The sequence below is a fragment of the Eleutherodactylus coqui genome, chromosome 3 (assembly GCF_035609145.1).
Source record: "Eleutherodactylus coqui strain aEleCoq1 chromosome 3, aEleCoq1.hap1, whole genome shotgun sequence".
NCBI lineage: Eukaryota > Metazoa > Chordata > Amphibia > Anura > Eleutherodactylidae > Eleutherodactylus > Eleutherodactylus coqui.
The window spans coordinates 315,502,378-315,526,525 of record NC_089839.1 but is presented as its reverse complement, the minus strand read 5'-3'; the positions used below and the strand labels follow the sequence as shown (position 1 = coordinate 315,526,525).

General features: G+C 52.3%; 1 protein-coding gene across 1 annotated transcript in view; it reads left to right on the top strand.

Annotated features, from left to right (window-relative positions):
- Positions 1-3,996: 3,996 nt before the first annotated feature.
- ERI3 (ERI1 exoribonuclease family member 3) overlaps positions 3,997-24,148 on the top strand; it is a 292,819-nt gene continuing 272,667 nt past the window's right edge. Inside the window, exons 1-2 of the mRNA XM_066597996.1 lie at positions 3,997-4,083; positions 20,819-21,105. Coding sequence (XP_066454093.1) covers positions 20,848-21,105 — 258 coding nt within the window. The 5' untranslated portion in view covers positions 3,997-4,083; positions 20,819-20,847. The remainder of the gene's footprint in view (positions 4,084-20,818; positions 21,106-24,148) is intronic.

The window sequence follows — 24,148 nt, the reverse complement described above, 5'->3', positions numbered from 1 at the left end:
ATTCAGGAGTTGTTTCCCGCTTGTGAACAGTTGGGGTGGCCGTCCTTTAGTAGTTGGTCTGGTGTCCGCCAGGGATGCCCTCTGAGCCCCTTGCTTTACATGTTCACTGTTGATCCCTTCTTCAGAAGGGTAGATGGGGGGCCATTGACAGGGTGGAGGAGAGGCGAGGTGGGTGATGTCAGAAGTTGATTGATCTTTGACCTGGAGACCTCCGAGTAGCAATCGGGAAAGTGTAAGAGTCTCCGGCCGGGAGATCCTGCTTTTGATCTTCTGGACGCTCTCCCAGAACCACAAGATTCTGCTAAGATTTTAGGCACTGAATTCGACCAAGGGAAGGCAGACTGAGGAATGCCGCTCAAAAGGTGGATCAATGGAAAGGGTGGTCCTTGACCCTGAAACAGAGGGTCTGCGTGATCAAGACCTACCTGCTCCCTTTGTTGATGTACCTGGGAAGTGTGTGCATTATGCCAAAACCTCTTCGTTCTTCCAGCTGGGGGAATAGGTTGAACCCAGTCAAGAGGGAGGTTACTTACCTACGAGGAGACCAGGCGGCTTGGGGATGGTCAACCCAGTGGTATTCCTTCCAAATATATTTTTGAAAGTTAATGTAAAGCTCTGGGCAGAGAGGGCTCCTCCGTGGGTGTCCGGCTGTAAGGGATGGTTTCGGCCTTTCTTCCAGGACATGAAGGACCTTCGTACACCGCACGGACATCTTCCGGCTTATGTTGCACCAGTTCTGAAGGTTTTACATCAGTGGGGGCTGACCATAGGGGAATTCAGGGTGCTGGCTGGGTGGGTGCTTATCCAAAGGGTTTTGACAACCCACTTTCAGACTTCATTGGCCCTCAGGGACGGCCCAGGTGGGGGTTGGAGGGTGGGTGCTTCCATGGTAAGCTGTATGTAGGGGACAACTTGAAGCGCAGGAACACCGAGGAAGGGGTCGTCCCCAGGAGACGTGTGGCAACACTCTGGAGAGTGTCACGGGCCGGAGCCGCAGCGTTACGGGGCCGGAGCCGCAGCATTACGGAGCCGCAGCGTTATGGGCCGGAGCCGCAGCATTACGGGGCCGGAGCCGCAGCGTTACGGGGCCGGAGCCGCAGCGTCACGGGGCCGGAGCCGCAGCGTCACGGGGCCGGAGCCGCAGCGTCACGGGGCCGGAGCCGCAGCGTTACGGGGCCGGAGCCGCAGCGTCACGGGCCTGAGCCGCAGCGTTACGGGGCCAGAGCCGCAGCGTTACGGAGCCGCAGCGTTACGGGCCGGGCTAGCTGGATTTGTTGAAGCATATTCTGTATTATGTGAAGGTTGCTGTGTGACTGCGCCGCCATCCTTTCTCCTCTTGTTTCTGCAATATTTTGTAGACGTGTGCTTTTTTGCTATTGAATTTTGCCAATTTTTTGTCATCTTTCGGTATTACATAGGACTGCTGATCACATCTACTACATTATCTGCCCTCAGGGAGTTATTACTGGGGTTACGTAGGACTGCCGGTCACATCTACTACATTATCTGCCCTCAGGGAGTTATTACTGGGGTTACGTAGGACTGCCGGTCACATCTACTACATTATCTGCCCTCATGAAGTTATTACTGGGGTTACATAGGACTGTTGATCACATCTACTACATTATCTGCCCCCAGGGAGTTATTACTGGGGTTACGTAGGACTGCCGGTCACATCTACTACATGATCTGCCCTCATGAAGTTATTACTGGGGTTACATAGGACTGCCGGTCACATCTACTACATTATCTGCCCTCAGGGAGTTATTACTGGGGTTACATAGGACTGCCGGTCACATCTACTACATTATCTGCCCTCATGAAGTTATTACTGGGGTTACGTAGGACTGCCGGTCACATCTACTACATGATCTGCCCTCATAAAGTTATTACTGGGGTTACATAGGACTGCTGATCATATCTACTACATCACAGGTGTCAAACACAAGGCCCGCGGGCCGAATCCGGCCCGCCGCCTCATTTTCTGTGGCCCGCAGGCTATGCAGTAAGTTCCCTCACCCTCCGTGCTGCTGTCAGTAGGCAGTCTGCTCTTGGCTTGTTCTGTCTACTGCAGACAGTAATAGAGGAGTGCCGATAGCAGACTGACAACGGCCGCGGAGGAGGGAAGGGGGAGTGCAGAGAACATGATCTCTGCAGCAAGGAGAGCATCGCTGAGGAGGAGCAGCTGCAGGCTGAGAGCCTTGTGTGTGTGTATATATATATATATGTGTGTGTGTGTGTGTATATATATGTGTGTGTGTGTGTGTGTATATATATGTGTGTGTGTGTGTGTATATATATGTGTGTGTGTGTGTGTATATATATGTGTGTGTGTGTATATATATGTGTGTGTGTATGTATGTGTATATATGTGTGTGTGTGTGTGTGTATATATATGTGTGTGTGTGTGTGTGTGTATATATATGTGTGTGTGTGTGTATATATATATGTGTGTGTGTGTGTGTGTGTATATATATGTGTGTGTGTGTGTGTGTGTATATATATGTGTGTGTGTGTGTATATATATATGTGTGTGTGTGTGTGTGTATATATATGTGTGTGTGTGTGTGTGTGTATATATATGTGTGTGTGTGTGTATATATATATGTGTGTGTGTGTGTGTGTATATATATGTGTGTGTGTGTGTATATATGTGTGTGTGTGTGTGTGTATATATATGTGTGTGTGTGTGTATATATGTGTGTGTGTGTGTGTGTATATATATGTGTGTGTGTGTGTATATATGTGTGTGTGTGTGTGTGTATATATATATGTGTGTGTGTGTGTGTGTGTATATATATGTGTGTGTGTGTGTGTGTGTATATATATGTGTGTGTGTGTGTATATATATATGTGTGTGTGTGTGTGTGTATATATATGTGTGTGTGTGTGTGTGTGTATATATATGTGTGTGTGTGTGTATATATATATGTGTGTGTGTGTGTGTGTATATATATGTGTGTGTGTGTGTATATATGTGTGTGTGTGTGTGTGTCATATATATATATATATATAATGTGTGTGTCTGTATATATGTGTGTGTGTCTGTACGTATATGCGCAGAATGGTGTGCGTCTGTGCGGGTGTATGCGCAGAATGGCGTGCGTCTGTGCGGGTGTATGCGCAGAATGGCGTGCGTCTGTGCGGGTGTATGCGCAGAATGGCGTGCGTCTGTGCGGGTGTATGCGCAGAATGGCGTGCGTCTGTGCGGGTGTATGCGCACAATGGCGTGCGTCTGTGCGCGCAGAATGGCGTGCGCCTGTGTGAGCACAGAATGGCGTGCGCCTGTGTGTGCGCAGAATGGCGTGCGCCTGTGTGTGCGCAGAATGGCGTGCGTCTGTGTGTGCGCAGAATGGCGTGCGTCTGTGTGTGCGCAGAATGGCGTGCGTCTGTGTGTGCGCAGAATGGCGTGCGTCTGTGTGCGCAGAATGGCGTGCGGGTGTGTGTGCGCAGAATGGCGTACGTCTGTATGCGCAGAATGGCGTGCGTCACTGGCCACTATGGGGAACCTTATTACCAATCGGGCCACTGTGGGGTTTACTTTTACTTTACTGTCTTACAATTAGAATCGGCCCTTTGAAGGTAGCCATAAGGCTGATGTGGCCCTCGGTGAAAATGAGTTTGACACCCCTGTACTACATTATCTGCCCCTTAGGGAATTATCACTGAGTTATCTCTGGGGTTACATAGGACTGCCGGGCTCAGCATGTGTTCAGTGCTGTGTGTGAGGTTCCGCTCTGCTACATCTGCTTCCTCTGTTATTGCGGCCTAGGCCTTGCTGCAGTACTCTGGGCCCGGGCTGGCTGCTCGGCTCCGTCGGCCTGTCTCTGCCATCATTCCCCGCTGCAGGAGTGACACAGGGCCATGTGGGGGAAGACTACATCTCCCGGCATGCAGCGCGGCGGCGCCATGTTGGCCTGACATTCCCACATGATTCCATGCAGGAGCGGAGCAGAGAAGGGTCTGCGCCGTGGCCCCGCCCTCCGCGCCGCTGATTGGCCGAATGCGCCGGCGGCAGCCTCTGTGATTGGTGGGCCGCGTCTGCCCGTCACGGCCGTCTCCATAGGCAGGGGAGAGTGCGAGGTGAGTCGCCGGGTGTTGTGTGTGACGAGGGGGCGCACACCCGGTGTCATGTATGTGCCGGGGCTGCGGGGGGCTCGGGGCTCCCGGGGGCCCCTTATTGGACAGGCCTGGGAGGTAGCAGGTTTGGGGGTAAGCAGTGAGGGGCCCAACATCCTCCTGTACAGCTGTGGGGCCCGCCATGTCATCCAGGACACACGAGGGGCCCTCCGTGCAGCTCTCCACCGCCGAGGGGCCCTCCGTATGGCTCTGAGTAGGGGGTAGGCCTTCTGTAGATTCCTCTGCAGCCGACGGGCCCTCCACATGGCCATGAACAGCTGTGGGGCCCCTAATATAACCGTGTACAGCCGTGGGGCCCCACATATATCACCTGGTCAACTGTGGGGCCCCTAATATAACCCCGTTACAGCCGAGGGGCCCTTCATATATCACCTGTACAACTGTGGGGCCCCAATATACTGCTCTGCAGCCGAGGGGCTCCCAATATACTTCTGTACAGCCGAGGGGCCCTTCATATATCACCTGTACAACTGTAGGGGCCCAATATAACCCCTGTACAGCTAAGGGGCCCTCCACCCCAACATACGCCTGTACAACTGAGGGGGCCCCTCATATCACCTGTTCAACTGTGGGCCCCCAATATACCCCTGTACAGCTGAGGGGCCCCCAATATACCCCTGTACAGCTGAGGGGCCCCCAATATACCCCTGTACAGATGAGGGGGCCCTCAAATATCACCTGTACAACTGTGGGACTCCCACTATACTGCTTTGCAGCTGAGGGGCCCTCCACATAACCACGAGCAGCTGTGGGGGCCCCAATATACCCTTTTACAGCCGACGGGCCCTTTATATACCTGTACAACTGTGGGGCCCACAGTATATTCCTCTGCAGCCAAGGGGCCCTCCACAAGGCCATGAACAGCCAAGGGGCCCCTCATATCACCTGTACAAGGGTGGGGCCCCTCATATACCCCTGTACAGCCGAGGGGTACCTCATCTATGACAGATATGGGACTCCCCATATACTCCTTACAGCTGTGGGGCCCCTCATATATCACCTGTAGGGCCCCACTAAGCACCTCTACACACTTATACCGACTGGCTACTGTGGCCCCAGATGTTACTACCTCCAGGGCCCCGCCGAAAGGAGTCCTAATGAGTGGCTCCACATTCATTGGGGCCCCTGCTCAGGGCCTGTTGCTGGGTGGCCCCTGGGGCTCAGGCTCATCTGTTGCTCTTTTCTGTTTTTTGTTCTTGCGGCCTTTAGTTCTTTATCATCTACATCCCATGTATCCACTAACAGCAGCTGTGGCACTACAAGTCCCAGCACCTCAAGCCGGACCAGTCATGTGTCAACTGCTGTGGGGGAGCAGAACAGTCTGTAGGACCTGAGAGTGCTGGGAGGTGTAGTGCATTCATCGGGCACAGCAGATTGTATCCAGCGCCTTACATATGGGACCAGATATTCCAATATATGTACACAGCAGAATAGTGAGTGCAGCTCTGCAGTATAATACAGGATGTAACTCAGGGTCAGTACAGGATAAGTAATGTATGTACACAGTGACACCATCAGCAGAATAGTGAGTGCAGCTCTGGGGTATAATACAGGATGTAACTCAGGAGCAGTACAGGATAAGTAATGTATGTAGACAGTGACTCCACCAGCAGAATAGTGAGTGCAGCTCTGGGGTATAATACAGGATGTAACTCAGGATCAGTACAGGATAAGTAATGTATGTACACAGTGACTCCACCAGCAGAATAGTGAGTGCAGCTCTGGGGTATAATACAGGATGTAACTCAGGATCAGTACAGGATAAGTAATGTATGTACACAGTGACTCCACCAGCAGAATAGGGAGTGCAGCTCTGGAGTATAATACAGGATGTAACTCAGGAGCAGTACAGGATAAGTAATGTATGTACACAGTGACTCCACCAGTAGAATAGTGAGTGCAGCTCTGGAGTATAATACAGGATGTAACTCAGGATCAGTACAGGATAAGTAATGTATGTACACAGTGACTCCACCAGCAGAATAGTGAGTGCAGCTCTGGAGTATAATACAGGATGTAACTCAGGATCAGTACAGGATAAGTAATGTATGTACACAGTGACTCCAGCAGCAGAATAGTGAGCGGAGCTCTGGAGTATAATACAGGATGTAACTCCGGATCAGTACAGGATAAGTAATGTATGTACACAGTGACTCCACCAGTAGAATAGTGAGTGCAGCTCTGGAGTATAATACAAGATGTAACTCAGGAGCAGTACAGGATAAGTAATGAATGTACACAGTGACTCCACCAGCAGAACAGTGAGCGCAGCTCTGGAGTATAATACAGGATGTAACTCAGGAGCAGTACCGGATAAGTAATGTATGTACACAGTGCCTCCACCAGCAGAATAGTGAGTACAGCTCTGGGGTATAATACAGGAGCAGTACAGGATAAGTAATGTATGTACACAGTGACTCCACCAGCAGAATAGTGAGCGGAGCTCTGGAGTATAATACAGGATGTAACTCAGGATCGGTACAGGATAAGTAATGTATGTACACAGTGACTCCACCAGCAGAATAGTAAGTGCAGCTCTGGAGTATAATACAGGATGTAACTCAGGATCAGTACAGGATAAGTAATGTATGCACATAGTGACTCCACCAGCAGAATAGTGAGTGCAGCTCTGGGGTATAATACAGGATGTAACTCAGGATCAGTACAGGATAAGTAATGTATGTACACAGTGACTCCACCAGCAGAATAGTGAGTGCAGCTCTGGAGTATAATACAAGATGTAACTCAGGAGCAGTACAGGATAAGTAATGAATGTACACAGTGACTCCACCAGCAGAACAGTGAGCGCAGCTCTGGAGTATAATACAGGATGTAACTCAGGAGCAGTACCGGATAAGTAATGTATGTACACAGTGCCTCCACCAGCAGAATAGTGAGTACAGCTCTGGGGTATAATACAGGAGCAGTACAGGATAAGTAATGTATGTACACAGTGACTCCACCAGCAGAATAGTGAGCGGAGCTCTGGAGTATAATACAGGATGTAACTCAGGATCGGTACAGGATAAGTAATGTATGTACACAGTGACTCCACCAGCAGAATAGTAAGTGCAGCTCTGGAGTATAATACAGGATGTAACTCAGGATCACTACAGGATAAGTAATGTATGTACACAGTGACTCCACCAGCAGAATAGTGAGTGCAGCTCTGGGGTATAGTACAGGATGTAACTCAGGAGCAGTACAGGATAAGTAATGTATGTACACAGTGCCTCCACCAGCAGAATAGTGAGTACAGCTCTGGGGTATAATACAGGAGCAGTACAGGATAAGTAATGTATGTACACAGTGACTCCACCAGCAGAATAGTGAGCGGAGCTCTGGAGTATAATACAGGATGTAACTCAGGATCGGTACAGGATAAGTAATGTATGTACACAGTGACTCCACCAGCAGAATAGTAAGTGCAGCTCTGGAGTATAATACAGGATGTAACTCAGGATCACTACAGGATAAGTAATGTATGTACACAGTGACTCCACCAGCAGAATAGTGAGTGCAGCTCTGGAGTATAATACAGGATGTAACTCAGGAGCAGTACAGGATAAGTAAGGTATGCACACACTGACTCCACCAGCAGAATAGTGAGTGCAGCTCTGCAGTATAATACAGGATGTAACTCAGGATCAGTACAGGATAAGTAATGTATGTACACAGTGACTCCACCAGCAGAATAGTGAGCGCAGCTCTGGAGTATAATACAGGATGTAACTCAGGAGCAGTACAGGATAAGTAATGTATGTACACAGTGACTCCACCAGCAGAATAGTGAGTGCAGCTCTGGAGTATAATACAGGATGTAACTCAGGAGCAGTACAGGATAAGTAATGTATGTACACAGTGACTCCACCAGCAGAACAGTGAGTGCAGCTCTGGAGTATAATACAGGATGTAACTCAGGGTCAGTACAGGATAAGTAATGTATGTACACAGTGACTCCACCAGCAGAATAGTGAGTGCAGCTCTGGAGTATAATGCAGGATGTAACTCAGGAGCTGTACAGGATAAGTAATGTATGTACACAGTGACTCCACCAGCAGAATAGTGAGTGCAGCTCTGGAGCGCCATTATGCCCAGAGTTTAGGAAGGTCACCCTGCACCCCCCATTTGTGGCGTCAGCTGTTTGCTGGGTGTTATACTTGTGCGCTGGACAATTTCTGCAGGAAATTACAAGTTTTACAACTGTACGTGTAATACTTAGCCTGGCCACTGCAGGGAGAACGGAGCTGTCTGCTTAGAGCATGAGCGCAGGAGCGGAGTAAGCAGCTGATCAGCAGGGGTCCCAGATAGTGAACCCCTGCTGATATAAATGTATTCCAGTTATGGGCTTCTTACACGTTTTCACCTATCCACTGGATGGGTGAAATCTGAGAGATCGGTGAGGGACCGACTACTGGGACCCCCCTTTTCCCGAGAATGGGGGTCCCGTGTCCCCCCGCCCCTTTCTCAGTTGAGGATGCAGGCTTCCATTCCTGTTGTGCAGCGTGGATTGTGCGGCCGCGGCTCCATGGAGATGACTGGAGCGTCCAGATGAAACTGCTGTGTACAGCGCTACAGAATAGGTCTGTGCTATATGAAGACCATCCATGAGGATGGGCCAGCTGTGTATAATTGGCGGGGCTCGGTGACCCCGCATTGTGTGATGCTGGCTGTGGGGGGTCTCTGCGGTCCGGTTACATTGTGTCACTGCTGGACCGCATGCTGTGTCAGGTTTCAGACTGACTCCTCGCGCTCCGGGTATTAATAGTCACAGGTGGAAGAAGCTCCTGGGGTCACTTGTAGCAGCTACTGGATGATTGGAGTTGTAGTCCCCGGGGTACTGTCACTTGTGTAGTAGCTACTGGATGATTGGAGTTGTAGTCCCCGGGGTACTGTCACTTGTGTAGTAGCTACTGGATGACTGGAGTTGTAGTCCCCGGGGTAATGTCACTTGTAGTAGCTGTACTGGATGATTGGAGTTGTAGTCCCCGGGGTACTGTCACTTGTGTAGTAGCTGTACTGGATGATTGGAGTAGTAGTCCCCGGGGTAATGTCACTTGTGTAGTAGCTACTGGATGATTGGAGTAGTAGTTCCCGGGGTAATGTCACTTGTAGTAGTAGCTACTGGATGATTGGAGTTGTAGTCCCCGGGGTACTGTCACTTGTGTAGTAGCTACTGGATGATTGGAGTTGTAGTCCCCGGGGTACTGTCACTTGTGTAGTAGCTACTGGATGACTGGAGTTGTAGTCCCCGGGGTAATGTCACTTGTAGTAGCTGTACTGGATGATTGGAGTTGTAGTCCCCGGGGTACTGTCACTTGTGTAGTAGCTGTACTGGATGATTGGAGTAGTAGTCCCCGGGGTAATGTCACTTGTGTAGTAGCTACTGGATGATTGGAGTAGTAGTTCCCGGGGTAATGTCACTTGTAGTAGCTGTACTGGATGATTGGAGTTGTAGTCCCCGGGGTACTGTCACTTGTAGTAGCTACTGGATGATTGGAGTTGTAGTCCCCGGGGTACTGTCACTTGTAGTAGCTACTGGATGATTGGAGTTGTAGTCCCCGGGGTAATGTCACTTGTAGTAGCTGTACTGGATGATTGGAGTTGTAGTCCCCGGGGTAATGTCACTTGTGTAGTAGCTACTGGATGATTGGAGTTGTAGTTCCCGGGGTACTGTCACTTGTGTAGTAGCTGTACTGGATGACTGGAGTAGTAGTCCCTGGGGTACTGTCTCGTGTAGTAGCTGTACTGGATGACTGGAGTTTTAGTCCCCGGGTTACTGTCTCTTGTGGAGTAGCTCTACTGGATGACTGGAGTTGTAGTCCTCGGGGTAATGTCACTTGTGGAGTAGCTCTACTGGATGACTGGAGTTGTAGTCCCCGGGGTAATGTCACTTGTAGTAGCTGTACTGGATGATTGGAGTTGTAGTCCCCGGGGTACTGTCACTTGTAGTAGCTGTACTGGATGACTGGAGTTGTAGTCCCTGGGGTACTGTCACTTGTAGTAGCTGTACTGGATGATTGGAGTTGTAGTCCCCGGGGTACTGTCACTTGTAGTAGCTGTACTGGATGACTGGAGTTGTAGTCCCCGGGGTACTGTCACTTGTAGTAGCTGTACTGGATGATTGGAGTAGTAGTTCCCGGGGTACTGTCACTTGTAGTAGCTGTACTGGATGATTGGAGTTGTAGTCCCCGGGGTACTGTCACTTGTGTAGTAGCTACTGGATGACTGGAGTAGTAGTCCCCGGGGTAATGTCACTTGTGTAGTAGCTACTGGATGACTGGAGTAGTAGTCCCCGGGGTACTGTCACTTGTAGTAGCTGTACTGGATGACTGGAGTTGTAGTTCCCGGGATAATGTCACTTGTAGTAGCTACTGGATGACTGGAGTTGTAGTTCCCGGGGTAATGTCACTTGTAGTAGCTCTACTGGATGACTGGAGTAGTAGTCCCCGGGGTAATGTCACTTGTAGTAGCTGTACTGGATGACTGGAGTTGTAGTCCTCGGGGTAATGTCACTTGTGTAGTAGCTACTGGATGACTGGAGTAGTAGTCCCCGGGGTACTGTCACTTGTAGTAGCTGTACTGGATGACTGGAGTTGTAGTTCCCGGGATAATGTCACTTGTAGTAGCTACTGGATGACTGGAGTTGTAGTTCCCGGGGTAATGTCACTTGTAGTAGCTCTACTGGATGACTGGAGTAGTAGTCCCCGGGGTAATGTCACTTGTAGTAGCTGTACTGGATGACTGGAGTTGTAGTTCCCGGGATAATGTCACTTGTAGTAGCTACTGGATGACTGGAGTTGTAGTCCCCGGGGTACCGTCACTTGTAGTAGCTACTGGATGATTGGAGTTGTAGTCCCCGGGGTACTGTCACTTGTAGTAGCTACTGGATGATTGGAGTTGTAGTCCCCGGGGTAATGTCACTTGTAGTAGCTGTACTGGATGACTGAAGTAGTAGTCCCCGGGGTAATGTCACTTGTAGTAGCTACTGGATGATTGGAGTTGTAGTCCCTGGGGTACTGTCTCGTGTAGTAGCTGTACTGGATGACTGGAGTTGTAGTCCCCGGGTTACTGTCTCTTGTGGAGTAGCTCTACTGGATGACTGGAGTTGTAGTCCCCGGGTTACTGTCTCTTGTGGAGTAGCTCTACTGGATGGCTGGAGTTGTAGTCCTCGGGGTAATGTCACTTGTGGAGTAGCTCTATTGGATGACTGGAGTAGTAGTCCTCGGGGTAATGTCACTTGTAGTAGCTCTACTGGATGACTGGAGTTGTAGTCCTCGGGGTAATGTCACTTGTAGTAGCTGTACTTGATGATTGGAGTTGTAGTCCCCGGGGTAATGTCACTTGTGGAGTAGCTCTACTGGATGACTGGAGTAGTAGTCCTCGGGGTAATGTCACTTGTGGAGTAGCTCTACTGGATGACTGGAGTTGTAGTCCCCGGGGTACTGTCACTTGTAGTAGCTGTACTGGATGATTGGAGTTGTAGTCCCCGGGGTACTGTCACTTGTAGTAGCTGTACTGGATGACTGGAGTTGTAGTCCCCGGGGTAATGTCACTTGTAGTAGCTGTACTGGATGACTGGAGTTGTAGTCCCCGGGGTAATGTCACTTGTAGTAGCTGTACTGGATGATTGGAGTAGTAGTCCCCGGGGTAATGTCACTTGTAGTAGCTGTACTGGATGATTGGAGTAGTAGTTCCCGGGGTAATGTCACTTGTAGTAGCTGTACTGGATGATTGGAGTAGTAGTTCCTGGGGTACTGTCACTTGTAGTAGCTGTACTGGATGACTGGAGTTGTAGTCCCCGGGGTACTGTCACTTGTAGTAGCTACTGGATGATTGGAGTTGTAGTCCCCGGGGTACTGTCACTTGTAGTAGCTACTGGATGATTGGAGTTGTAGTCCCCGGGGTACTGTCACTTGTAGTAGCTACTGGATGATTGGAGTTGTAGTCCCCGGGGTAATGTCACTTGTGTAGTAGCTACTGGATGACTGGAGTAGTAGTCCCCGGGGTAATGTCACTTGTGTAGTAGCTGTACTGGATGATTGGAGTTGTAGTCCCTGGGGTAATGTCACTTGTGTAGTAGCTGTACTGGATGACTGGAGTTGTAGTTCCCGGGGTACTGTCACTTGTGTAGTAGCTGTACTGGATGACTGGAGTTGTAGTTCCCGGGGTAATGTCACTTGTAGTAGCTCTACTGGATGACTGGAGTAGTAGTCCCCGGGGTAATGTCACTTGTAGTAGCTGTACTGGATGATTGGAGTAGTAGTCCCCGGGGTAATGTCACTTGTGTAGTAGCTGTACTGGATGATTGGAGTTGTAGTCCCCGGGGTACTGTCACTTGTAGTAGCTGTACTGGATGACTGGAGTAGTAGTCCCCGGGGTAATGTCACTTGTAGTAGCTGTACTGGATGACTGGAGTTGTAGTCCCCGGGGTAATGTCACTTGTAGTAGCTGTACTGGATGACTGGAGTTGTAGTCCCCGGGGTACTGTCACTTGTAGTAGCTGTACTGGATGACTGGAGTAGTAGTCCCCGGGGTAATGTCACTTGTAGTAGCTGTACTGGATGACTGGAGTAGTAGTCCCCGGGGTCGTGCCAGCAGTACAGGATGATTGGAGTTGTTGTTCTCAGCATAGTGTCACCTCTGTAATAGCACTACTGGAGAATAGGAGTTGTAGTCACTTTTATGACCCTTCACACAAGTGCAGGGGTATTCGTGCGCACATGAGCGCAGCGCCTTTTTGTGCGTGTATCGGTGCCGCGATGATTCGCTCGTGGTAAACAGACGCACTGATTGAAATGACTAATTAGTCTGATTTCCGGATGTGTTCTTTTTCAGCTGAATTGCGCAGCTATCCCGCCTCTGTATCCCGCCTCTGTATCCCGCCTCTGTATCCCGCCTCTGTATCCCGCCTCTGTATCCCGCCTCTGTATCCCGCCTCTGTATCCCGCCTCTCCTTGCGTATTACGCTCACATTTGCGCTTCCACAATTGACTTCTATGGAGATCCTTCGGTGCACAAATGTGCGGCATCGGACCCGACCGCAGCCGTCGTCCGCATGCAGCGGCATCGGACCCGACCGCAGCCGTCGTCCGCATGCAGCGGCATCGGACCCGACCGCAGCCGTCGTCCGCATGCAGCGGCATCGGACCCGACCGCAGCCGTCGTCCGCATGCAGCGGCATCGGACCCGACCGCAGCCGTCGTCCGCATGCAGCGGCATCGGACCCGACCGCAGCCGTCGTCCGCATGCAGCGGCATCGGACCCGACCGCAGCCGTCGTCCGCATGCAGCGGAATCCGACCCGACAGCAGCCGTCGTCCGCATGCAGCGGAATCCGACCCGACAGCAGCCGTCGTCCGCATGCAGCGGAATCCGACCCGACAGCAGCCGTCGTCCGCATGCAGCGGAATCCGACCCGACAGCAGCCGTCGTCCGCATGCAGCGGAATCCGACCCGACAGCAGCCGTCGTCCGCATGCAGCGGAATCCGACCCGACCGCAGCCGTCGTCCGCATGCAGCGGAATCCGACCCGACAGCAGCCGTCGTCCGCATGCAGCGGAATCCGACCCGACCGCAGCCGTCGTCCGCATGCAGCGGAATCCGACCCGACCGCGGCCGTCGTCGTCCGCATGCAGCGGAATCCGACCCGACCGCGGCCGTCGTCGTCCGCATGTAGCGGAATCCGATCCGACCGCAGCCGTCGTCGTCCGCATGTAGCGGAATCCGATCCGACCGCAGCCGTCGTCCGCATGCAGCGGAATCCGACCCGACCGCGGCCGTCGTCGTCCGCATGCAGCGGAATCCGACCCGACCGCGGCCGTCGTCGTCCGCATGTAGCGGAATCCGATCCGACCGCGGCCGTCGTCGTCCGCATGTAGTGGAATCCGATCCGACCGCAGCCGTCGTCGTCCGCATGTAGCTGTCTTTCTCGCCTCTTCTCTGTACTGCGGATGGTCCCGGCGAACCGCCGTCAGACACGCAGGATCAACGACCTGTACGCAGTGTCGATCGTGGACGGGCCGCAGGTGGGACGGCTGCCATTGACTACAATGGAAGCCATCCGTGCGGACCCCGCATGAAAATAGAGCATGCTGCGATTTTCCTCCGCTCGCTCAGACAGGGCTTGGATTTCGCATAGCATGCTATGAACGGTATTTGGGGTGAGCCGGACGCCGACCCCGGATTCTGCAATGCAAATCCAATCGTGTGCAGAGCGCCTCCGAGCCAGAAGTAGAGGAATAACACCCAAGGACTAGTCATTCAGGCTGGGGTGTCCTGGGTGACCGCCCGTCATCACCTGGGCATGGCCGCCCTATAGACTGCACTCCTTGGGGGGGTACTTTGGAGACGATGACTTTCCCTGGAGCTTGATGTCGGCTGTGATAAGGTGACTGCCGCCTGGCATATGCCCGCCGTCACTCCTCCTCCTCCTCTTCCTCCTCTTCCCCTGCAGACCATTTCTCATTTAATCTTTGTTAATTTTTGATCAGATTATGGCGGTTAAGACTCTGACATTTTAAGGATTTGGCCCTTGAGCCTTAATTGGGATGTCTCCATCTCCTCCTGAGAGCCTGTCTCCATATGTTAATGAGTGGATGGTGTTCGGGGTGGGGGAGGGGTATACGCCAGATATAATATATATCCGGTAATTCTGGGGTCAGTCAGTGAGAATCCGTCACACGATGGGAGCCTCATTGGACGTCGATGGGTTGGGACGGCTGGCAGACGGTTGTCGCCTCGCACAGTGTTAATGTGGGCAGCGAGCAGCGTGGCATCTGTCTACAGCTCCTTCCATAAAGGGCTTGTTGTACGGGGGGAGTGTAAACGTGCGCCAATTATATCACCGCGGCTCAGACGGTCAGCTCTCTGCATCTTTAAACGCTTTTCTCTAACTTCATACAAGTTGGGCCCCGCTGAGATCTGCTGATTTCACGTTTGAACACATTAACACTGCCCTCGTTCGCCGGTGCAGCCCGTTTATACCGGCAGACATCGCTCGCTCCAACGAGGAGCCGTCCGGTCCTTCCCATCCGGTGTGAGAGCGACTGAAGCAGTGCCATATAAACCCACGATTGCCTGCATGAAGTGAACTACCAGCGCACGGTCTACCGTCTGTCGCCCGATTGGACGATTAGCCTTCATCTTCACCTCTTCCTCCTCGAAGGGGCTTTACTCTCTGCCAAAACTTGTGTGAGGCGAAAGAACGGCTAACGCTCTCCTGATAGTTTGTATTTATCTTATGGGGGTTGTACTAAAGTGCAGGTTCTCCTCCCCCCATCCCACTGACTGTGGAGACCCCCGCTGATCAGAGTGGGAGTCCTGTCGCTGTAGGGGGCGCTGCTCCCCGCAGTGATGTCTGTATGATGGATGCTACGATCGTGTGGGAAGCGAAGCGCGGGGCCCACACAATTGTGACCAAGAAGGATATAGTAATTCACCTCTCCCCATCTACTACCAGGGTTAGTGACAGACCTACCTGAGCAGGGACATCACCGCTATAAAGGGCGGCCCAGCGGTCTTCGGATCCGGGCCCCTGCTGCTCCTAGGAACCACGCACCCAGGATAGGACACATACACATGCCACCATGACCGGGACTATTGGACAGAGTAAGCTGACACACAGAGCCGGAATCGCACCATACAGCAGCCAGAATGCAACCACTAGTAGCAGGTGATAAGCTAGAAATGCCAGGTATTAGGTGACATTTTGATCAAAATATGGAAGCTAGCGAGTCACGTCACGGCTCCGGGCTATACAGCTAGTCCCTACACTAACCAGGGGTCCAGCGGCATCAGACATGGTTCACACCGCAAGCTGCAACAGCACGGACAACAGGGCACAAGTCACACAGCAAGCTGTACAGGACGGACAACAGGGCACAAGTCACACAGCAAGCTGTACAGGACAGACAACCGGGCACAAGTCACACAGCAAGCTGTACAGGACAGACAACCGGGCACAAGTCACACAGCAAGCTGTACAGGACGGACAACAGGGCACAAGTCACACAGCAAGCTGTACAGGACAGACAGCAAGGCACAAGTCACACAGCAAGCTGTACAGGACAGACAACCGGGCACAAGTCACACAGCAAGCTGTACAGGACAGACAACCGGGCACAAGTCACACAGCAAGCTGTACAGGACAGACAACCGGACACAAGTCACACAGCAAGCTGTACAGGACAGACAACCGGACACAAGTCACACAGCAAGCGGTACAGGACAGACAACCGGACGCAAGTCACACAGCAAGCTGTACAGGACAGACAGCAGGGCACAAGTCACACAGCAAGCTGTACAGGACAGACAGCAGGGCACAAGTCACACAGCAAGCTGTACAGGACAGACAGCAGGGCACAAGTCACACAGCAAGCTGTACAGGACAGACAGCAGGGCACAAGTCACACAGCAAGCTGTACAGGACAGACAGCAGGGCACAAGTCACACAGCAAGCTGTACAGGACAGACAGCAGGGCACAAGTCACACAGCAAGCTGTACAGGACAGACAGCAGGGCACAAGTCACACAGCAAGCTGTACAGGACAGACAGCAGGGCACAAGTCACACAGCAAGCTGTACAGGACAGACAGCAGGGCACAAGTCACACAGCAAGCTGTACAGGACAGACAGCAGGACACAAGTCACACAGCAAGGTGAAGTAACATGACTGCTCACCCTGTACACCAGACAAACACTGGCAGGAGCTGGGTTTATATGTGCTGCAGACTAAAGGAGATTGGCTGCTGGAGAACAGCACACCCAGCAGCTCAATTATCCCACACCTGTGAAGCTGTGCTGCTAGGAACCTTAGCACTACAGGTCCCAGCAGCACAATGTAACAATGGATCTCTGGCTGCACGTTCCAGTGAGGCTGATAGAAGTCCTGGAGCCGCCTGGGGGTCCGCAGTCCATTGGAAGTGAACAAGAGTGCTGCAGTAACCCGCAGTGACATGGGACCCCCATCTCTAGATCGGCGGGGGTCTCGGCAGTAAGAGAGGGCATAACTCACAATCTTGGCACCACTTTAAGATGCGGTTGACATTTCAATTCTACCTAACATTCGGTGCGCCAGGAGAGCCTCCGTCACAGGCGCTGACTGTATCCGTAGGCCCCCGTTCACCCCGAGTATATGGCTGAGCTTAGCCGCGATACTATGCTACACGGTCAGAAACACGGTCAGCGCTTTTTGTGGATTAGGTTTTGTTTCGCTGCACTTATTTTGCGTGTTGCACATCTGTGCCAACTGTGTGGTTCGCGGTGTGGGCAGCGCCGTCCCCCAGCAAAGCTCACCTTACAGAAGTGTCACCGGTATTGTAGAACGAATACCTGTACCGCACAGCACAATGGCGCAAATGGCATCCAGCTGGTTCTCATGGACGCCGTACATAGGCACGAATACGTTATTGCAAAAAATGGTATAAGACGTTTGGCCCATATTACAAGTCCACAACGCCCGGCCTTCACAAATGGTATAAGACGTTCGGGCCGTATTACAAGTCCACAACGCCCGGCCTTCACTAATGGTATAAGACGTTCGGCCCGTATTACAAGTCCACAACGCCCGGCCTTCACTAATGGTATAAGACGTTCGGTCCCGTATTACAAGTCCACAACGCCCGGCCTTCACTAATGGTATAAGACGTTCGGCCCATATTACAGGTCCACAACGCCCGGCCTTCACTAATGGTATAAGACGTTCGGCCCATATTACAGGTCCACAACGCCCGGCCTTCACTAATGGTATAAGACGTTCGGCCCATATTACAGGTCCACAACGCCCGGCCTTCACTAATGGTATAAGACGTTCGGCCCGTATTACAGGTCCACAACGCCCGGCCTTCACTAATGGTATAAGACGTTCGGCCCGTATTACAAGTCCACAACGCCCGGCCTTCACTAATGGTATAAGACGTTCGGCCCGTATTACAGGTCCACAACGCCCGGCCTTCACTAATGGTATAAGACGTTCGGCCCGTATTACAGGTCCACAACGCCCGGCCTTCACTAATGGTATAAGACGTTCGGCCCCTATTACAGGTCCACAACGCCCGGCCTTCACTAATGGTATAAGACGTTCGGCCCATATTACAGGTCCACAACGCCCGGCCTTCACTAATGGTATAAGACGTTCGGCCCATATTACAGGTCCACAACGCCCGGCCTTCACTAATGGTATAAGACGTTCGGCCCATATTACAGGTCCACAACGCCCGGCCTTCACTAATGGTATAAGACGTTCGGCCCATATTACAAGTCCACAACGCCCGGCCTTCACTAATGGTATAAGACGTTCGGCCCATATTACAGGTCCACAACGCCCGGCCTTCACTAATGGTATAAGACGTTCGGCCCATATTACAAGTCCACAACACCCGGCCTTCACTAGTGGTATAAAACGTTCGGCCCGTATTACAAGTCCACAACGCCCGGCCTTCACTAATGGTATAAGACATTCGGCCCATATTACAGGTCCACAACGCCCGGCCTTCACTAATGGTAGAAGACGTTCGGCCCATATTACAAGTCCACAACGCCCGGCCTTCACTAATGGTATAAGACGTTCGGCCCATATTACAAGTCCACAACGCCCGGCCTTCACTAATGGTATAAGACGTTCGGCCCATATTACAAGTCCACAACGCCCGGCCTTCACTAATGGTATAAGACGTTCGGCCCATATTACAGGTCCACAACGCCCGGCCTTCACTAATGGTATAAGACGTTCGGCCCCTATTACAGGTCCACAACGCCCGGCCTTCACTAATGGTATAAGACGTTCGGCCCATATTACAGGTCCACAACGCCCGGCCTTCACTAATGGTATAAGACGTTCGGCCCATATTACAAGTCCACAACGCCCGGCCTTCACTAATGGTATAAGACGTTCAGCCCATATTACAGGTCCACAACGCCCGGCCTTCACTAATGGTATAAGACGTTCGGCCCGTATTACAAGTCCACAACGCCCGGCCTTCACTAATGGTATAAGACGTTCGGCCCGTATTACAGGTCCACAACGCCCGGCCTTCACTAATGGTATAAGACGTTCGGCCCGTATTACAAGTCCACAACGCCCGGCCTTCACTAATGGTATAAGACGTTCGGCCCATATTACAGGTCCACAACGCCCGGCCTTCACTAATGGTATAAGACGTTCGGCCCGTATTACAAGTCCACAACGCCCGGCCTTCACTAATGGTATAAGACGTTCGGCCCATATTACAGGTCCACAACGCCCGGCCTTCACTAATGGTATAAGACGTTCGGCCCATATTACAAGTCCACAACGCCCGGCCTTCACTAATGGTATAAGACGTTCGGCCCATATTACAAGTCCACAACGCCCGGCCTTCACTAATGGTATAAGACGTTCGGCCCATATTACATGTCCACAACGCCCGGCCTTCACTAATGGTATAAGACGTTCGGCCCATATTACAGGTCCACAACGCCCGGCCTTCACTAATGGTATAAGACGTTCGGCCCATATTACAGGTCCACAACGCCCGGCCTTCACTAATGGTATAAGACGTTCGGCCCATATTACAAGTCCACAACGCCCGGCCTTCACTAATGGTATAAGACGTTCGGCCCATATTACAGGTCCACAACGCCCGGCCTTCACTAATGGTATAAGACGTTCGGCCCATATTACAGGTCCACAACGCCCGGCCTTCACTAATGGTATAAGACGTTCGGCCCATATTACAGGTCCACAACGCCCGGCCTTCACTTTTTGTTGGTTGATTTTGTATAATGTCTAAAACAAGAAATAGATTTGGCGCAAAACATGGACTCCATTTTCCTTCGTGAACTATTCCCAATGTTTAAGGGTGCATTCACACGAACGTATATCGGCTCGGTTTTCACGGCGAGCCGATATACGTTGTCCTCATGTGCAGGGGGGGAGGCTGGAAGAGCCCAGGAGCAGGAGCTGAGCTCCCGCCCCCTCTCTGCCTCCTCTCCGCCCCTCTACACTATTTGCAATGAGAGGAGGCGGAATGGGGGCGGGGCTAAGTTTCGGGAATTAGCCCCGCCCCCGTTCCGCCTCTCCCCATTGCAAATAGTGCATAGGGGTGGAGAGGAGGCAGAGAGGAGGTGGGAGCTGAGTTTCTGCTCCTGGCTCTTCCAGCCTCCCCCCCTGCACATGAGGACAACGTATATCGGCTCGCCGTGAAAACCGAGCCGATATACGTTCGTGTGAACGCACCCTAAAAGTGACACACCCTGGGAGTTGTAGTCCAGCAGCCGGCTGCAGAGAATGATGGGGGTGGGGAATGATATAATGGCTGGAGTATATCATTGGTGGAGCATCTGATAGGCGGGGTATACTATGGTTAGTGTATATGACAGGGGAGGTATATTGTGGGTGTGGCATGTAATAGGCGATGTATATGATGGCTGGGATATAAAGCTCCACCATTTCTGTCCCATTTCGTTACATATGTATTTGTCTTGTACGTTTTCGCCCCCCGATGTCGATGGTGGCTCCACCTCCTGTCATTATACTGCCTCCCGGTTTTCGCCCCCCGATGTCGATGGCCGCTCCACCTCCTGTCATACTGCCTCCCGGTTTTCGCCCCCTTGCACCCCAATGTCGATGGCCGCTCCACCTCCTGTCATTATACTGCCTCCCGGCTTCTCGTCTGACTTTGCTTCTGTTTTGTCCGCAGGTTTCCATGTAAATGCAGCAGAGGTTTCAATGCAGTTATCGTCCCTCATCCGGCCGCAAAGACTTCCCTCGCTGCTGCTCTCCAGGCCTCTGCGAACCCTGCCCTGTGACCCGTTCTCTGTCCTCCAGGCTGACACAGGAGCCGATCCAATGCTCAACAGAAAGCTGGGCTGCCAAGGGTTCGGGGCGTCGGTGGCCGCGATGACCTCCTTCCCCCCACAGAGATACCATTACTTCCTAGTGCTGGATTTTGAGGCGACCTGTGACAAACCCCAGATCCATCCTCAGGTAGAGCGGTCACATGACGGGCGCAAACCGAAATGATCATGTCTTTAGATGCTTCAATATTAATGCACTGAGGGGATTTGTAAGCGGATGCCGGGGGGATCAATTGTAAGATGCAGAACCCGCCACATTTATAAAGAGGCGCAAGCTTCAATACCTTTGGTGACTAATGGGCTGTCCGTGCGCCAGAACATGAGCAGGGCTCAGGATAGGTCATCCATAGCTGATCGGCAGGGGTCCGTCGCTGGGGACAGCGCCACAATTACACAGGGGTCAGAGCGGGAGTCTCTGCTCCGACCTCTGAAGTGGCTGACGCTTGTAACTCTCTAATTGTGGCGCTGTTGGTGGGCACACAATCAGCTGATCGGTCAGGGTCCCAAACGACCGACCCCCGCCAATCAACTGTTGATGACCTATCCTGAGGACAGGTCCTCAATAGTATTCTCCCTGTATGTATTCACTGAATGTTGACAGCAAGCAGAGCTCTTAGAAATGATGAATAATTGAAAACTGAAGGTGCTTTTACATGAACGATAATCGTTGAGTGTAATGCAGCACCGACTGACCGACTAACGAGAAGTCCTTCACATCCTGTTCGTCGTCCAGTTTCTGCATGTATGGTTCTATGTGAACAGGTAGCATGTTTACTGTGAATGGAGGTGGGTGGCCGGAACCCCCCCCCCCCCCTTCACCCACCTTCACCTCCCCCCCCCCCCTTCACCCCCCCCTTCACCCCCCCTTCACCCCCCACCCCCTTCACCCCCCCTTCACCCCCCACCCCCTTCACCCCCCCTTCACCCCCCACCCCCTTCACCCACCTTCACCCCCACCCCCTTCACCCCCCCACCCCCTTCACCCACCTTCACCCCCCCCCCCCCCTTCACCCCCCTTCACCCCCCCACCCCCTTCACCACTATGCAGTCAGCGGTGCTCATTCCAGTGTAACAGCACAGGCACGATTATCGCTGGGACGACCGTTGGCATCTGTTGTCCGACATAACATTCCATGTAAAGGGGCCCCAATGCCGGCGTCACACACGTGTTTTCTCATGCAGAATCTAGTTTATTTCATTGGATTCGTTCACATTTCCGTATTTTGCGCACGCATTTCTAATAATTATATGTATATTTTTTGGTGCATATGTACAGTAAAGGTCTTCATAGAGGTCGGGGGGGGGGGGGGGGGGATGCCATTTATGCCCGTGTGAAGCCGGCCTTCATCTATTAGAAAGCTGTGCGATGGTTAACCCCTTCATGACTGTCCTATGATGTGGCCCCCTTTTCCCCAGAGGTTCCGCCCTTGTCTTGGGGTTTATATTTACAGCGTTCACCACTCGGTGATAATAACCTGATAACGCTCTTCTCTACCAAGTTTACACAAATGGTCTTATTGTTTCACAAACCAGTTGTCTGTCCGTCGCGGCCTTCTGTGGCCGGCTTCACGGGCGTATTTGTATGCGCAATATGCAGTGAATGGATCCCGTGGCTTCATACATATTTCTGTATTTTGCACGCACGTTTTTCTGGAAAGGCAAAACATCTGGAACTCATTAGATGAATTAAGCACAAAAACCGTGTCCGTGGGCAGAAAACGTGCGGTGAAATACGCTGATATGCGCGCAAAAAGCCTTGTTCACAGCGCAATTGTGCATCCGTCCGCGCGAAGCCGGTCCAAGACCCGTAGCATTGTTATTTTTGTAGCTCTTATTGGTGCTGTGTTCAGCCACGCGGGACTGGTGGGCTGGTGGGCTGCTGGGCTGCTGGGCTGGTGGGCTGCTCCCCCTATAACGGCTTGTTTTACTGACCTGCCCACGGACCCCCAGTAGTCTCCTGACTCTGCTCCCCCTATAACGGCCGGTATTAGTGACCTGCCCACAGACCCCAGTAGTCTCCTGACTGCCCACCCTATGAGTGCCGGTATTACTGACCTGCCCTCGGACCCCCAGTAGTCTCCTGACTGCTCACCCTATAACGGCCGGTATTACTGATCTGCCCTCGGACCCCCAGTAGTCTCCTGACTGCTCACCCCATAACAGCCGGTATTAGTGACCTGCCCACGGACCCCCAGTAGTCTCCTGACTGCTCACCCTATAACGGCCGGTATTAGTAACCTGCCCACGGACCCCCAGTAGTCTCCTGACTGCTCACCCTATAACGGCCGGTATTAGTGACCTGCCCACGGACCCCCAGTAGTCTCCTGACTGCTCACCTATAAGGGCCGGTATTAGTGACCTGCCCACGGACCCCCAGTAGTCTCCTGACTCTGCTCACCTATAAGGGCCGGTATTAGTGACCTGCCCACGGACCCCCAGTAGTCTCCTGACTGCTCCCCCTATAAAGGCCGGTATTACTGACCTACCCACGGACCCCCAGTAGTCTCCTAACTCTGCTCACCTATAAGGGCCGGTATTAGTGACCTGCCCACGGACCCCCAGTAGTCTCCTGACTCTGCTCACCTATAAGGGCCGGTATTAGTGACCTGCCCACGGACCCCCAGTAGTCTCCTGACTGCTCCCCCTATAACGGCCGGTATTACTGACCTACCCTCGGACCCCCAGTAGTCTCCTGACTCTTCTCACCTATAAGGGCCGGTATTACTGACCTGCCCACGGACCCCCAGTAGTCTCCTAACTCTGCTCACCTATAATGGCCGGTATTAATGACCTGCCCACGGACCCCCAGTAGTCTCCTAACTCTGCTCACCTATAAGGGCCGATATTAGTGACCTGCCCACGGACCCCCAGTAGTCTCCTGACTGCCCACCCTATAACGGCCGGTATTAGTGACCTGCCCACGGACCCCCAGTAGTCTCCTAACTCTGCTCACCTATAATGGCCGGTATTAGTGACCTGCCCACGGACCCCCAGTAGTCTCCTGACTGCCCACCCTATAACGGCTGGTATTACTGACCTGCCCTCGGACCCCCAGTAGTCTCCTAACTCTGCTCACCTATAATGGCCGGTATTAGTGACCTGCCCACGGACCCCCAGTAGTCTCCTAACTCTGCTCACCTATAATGGCCGGTATTAGTGACCTGCCCACGGAC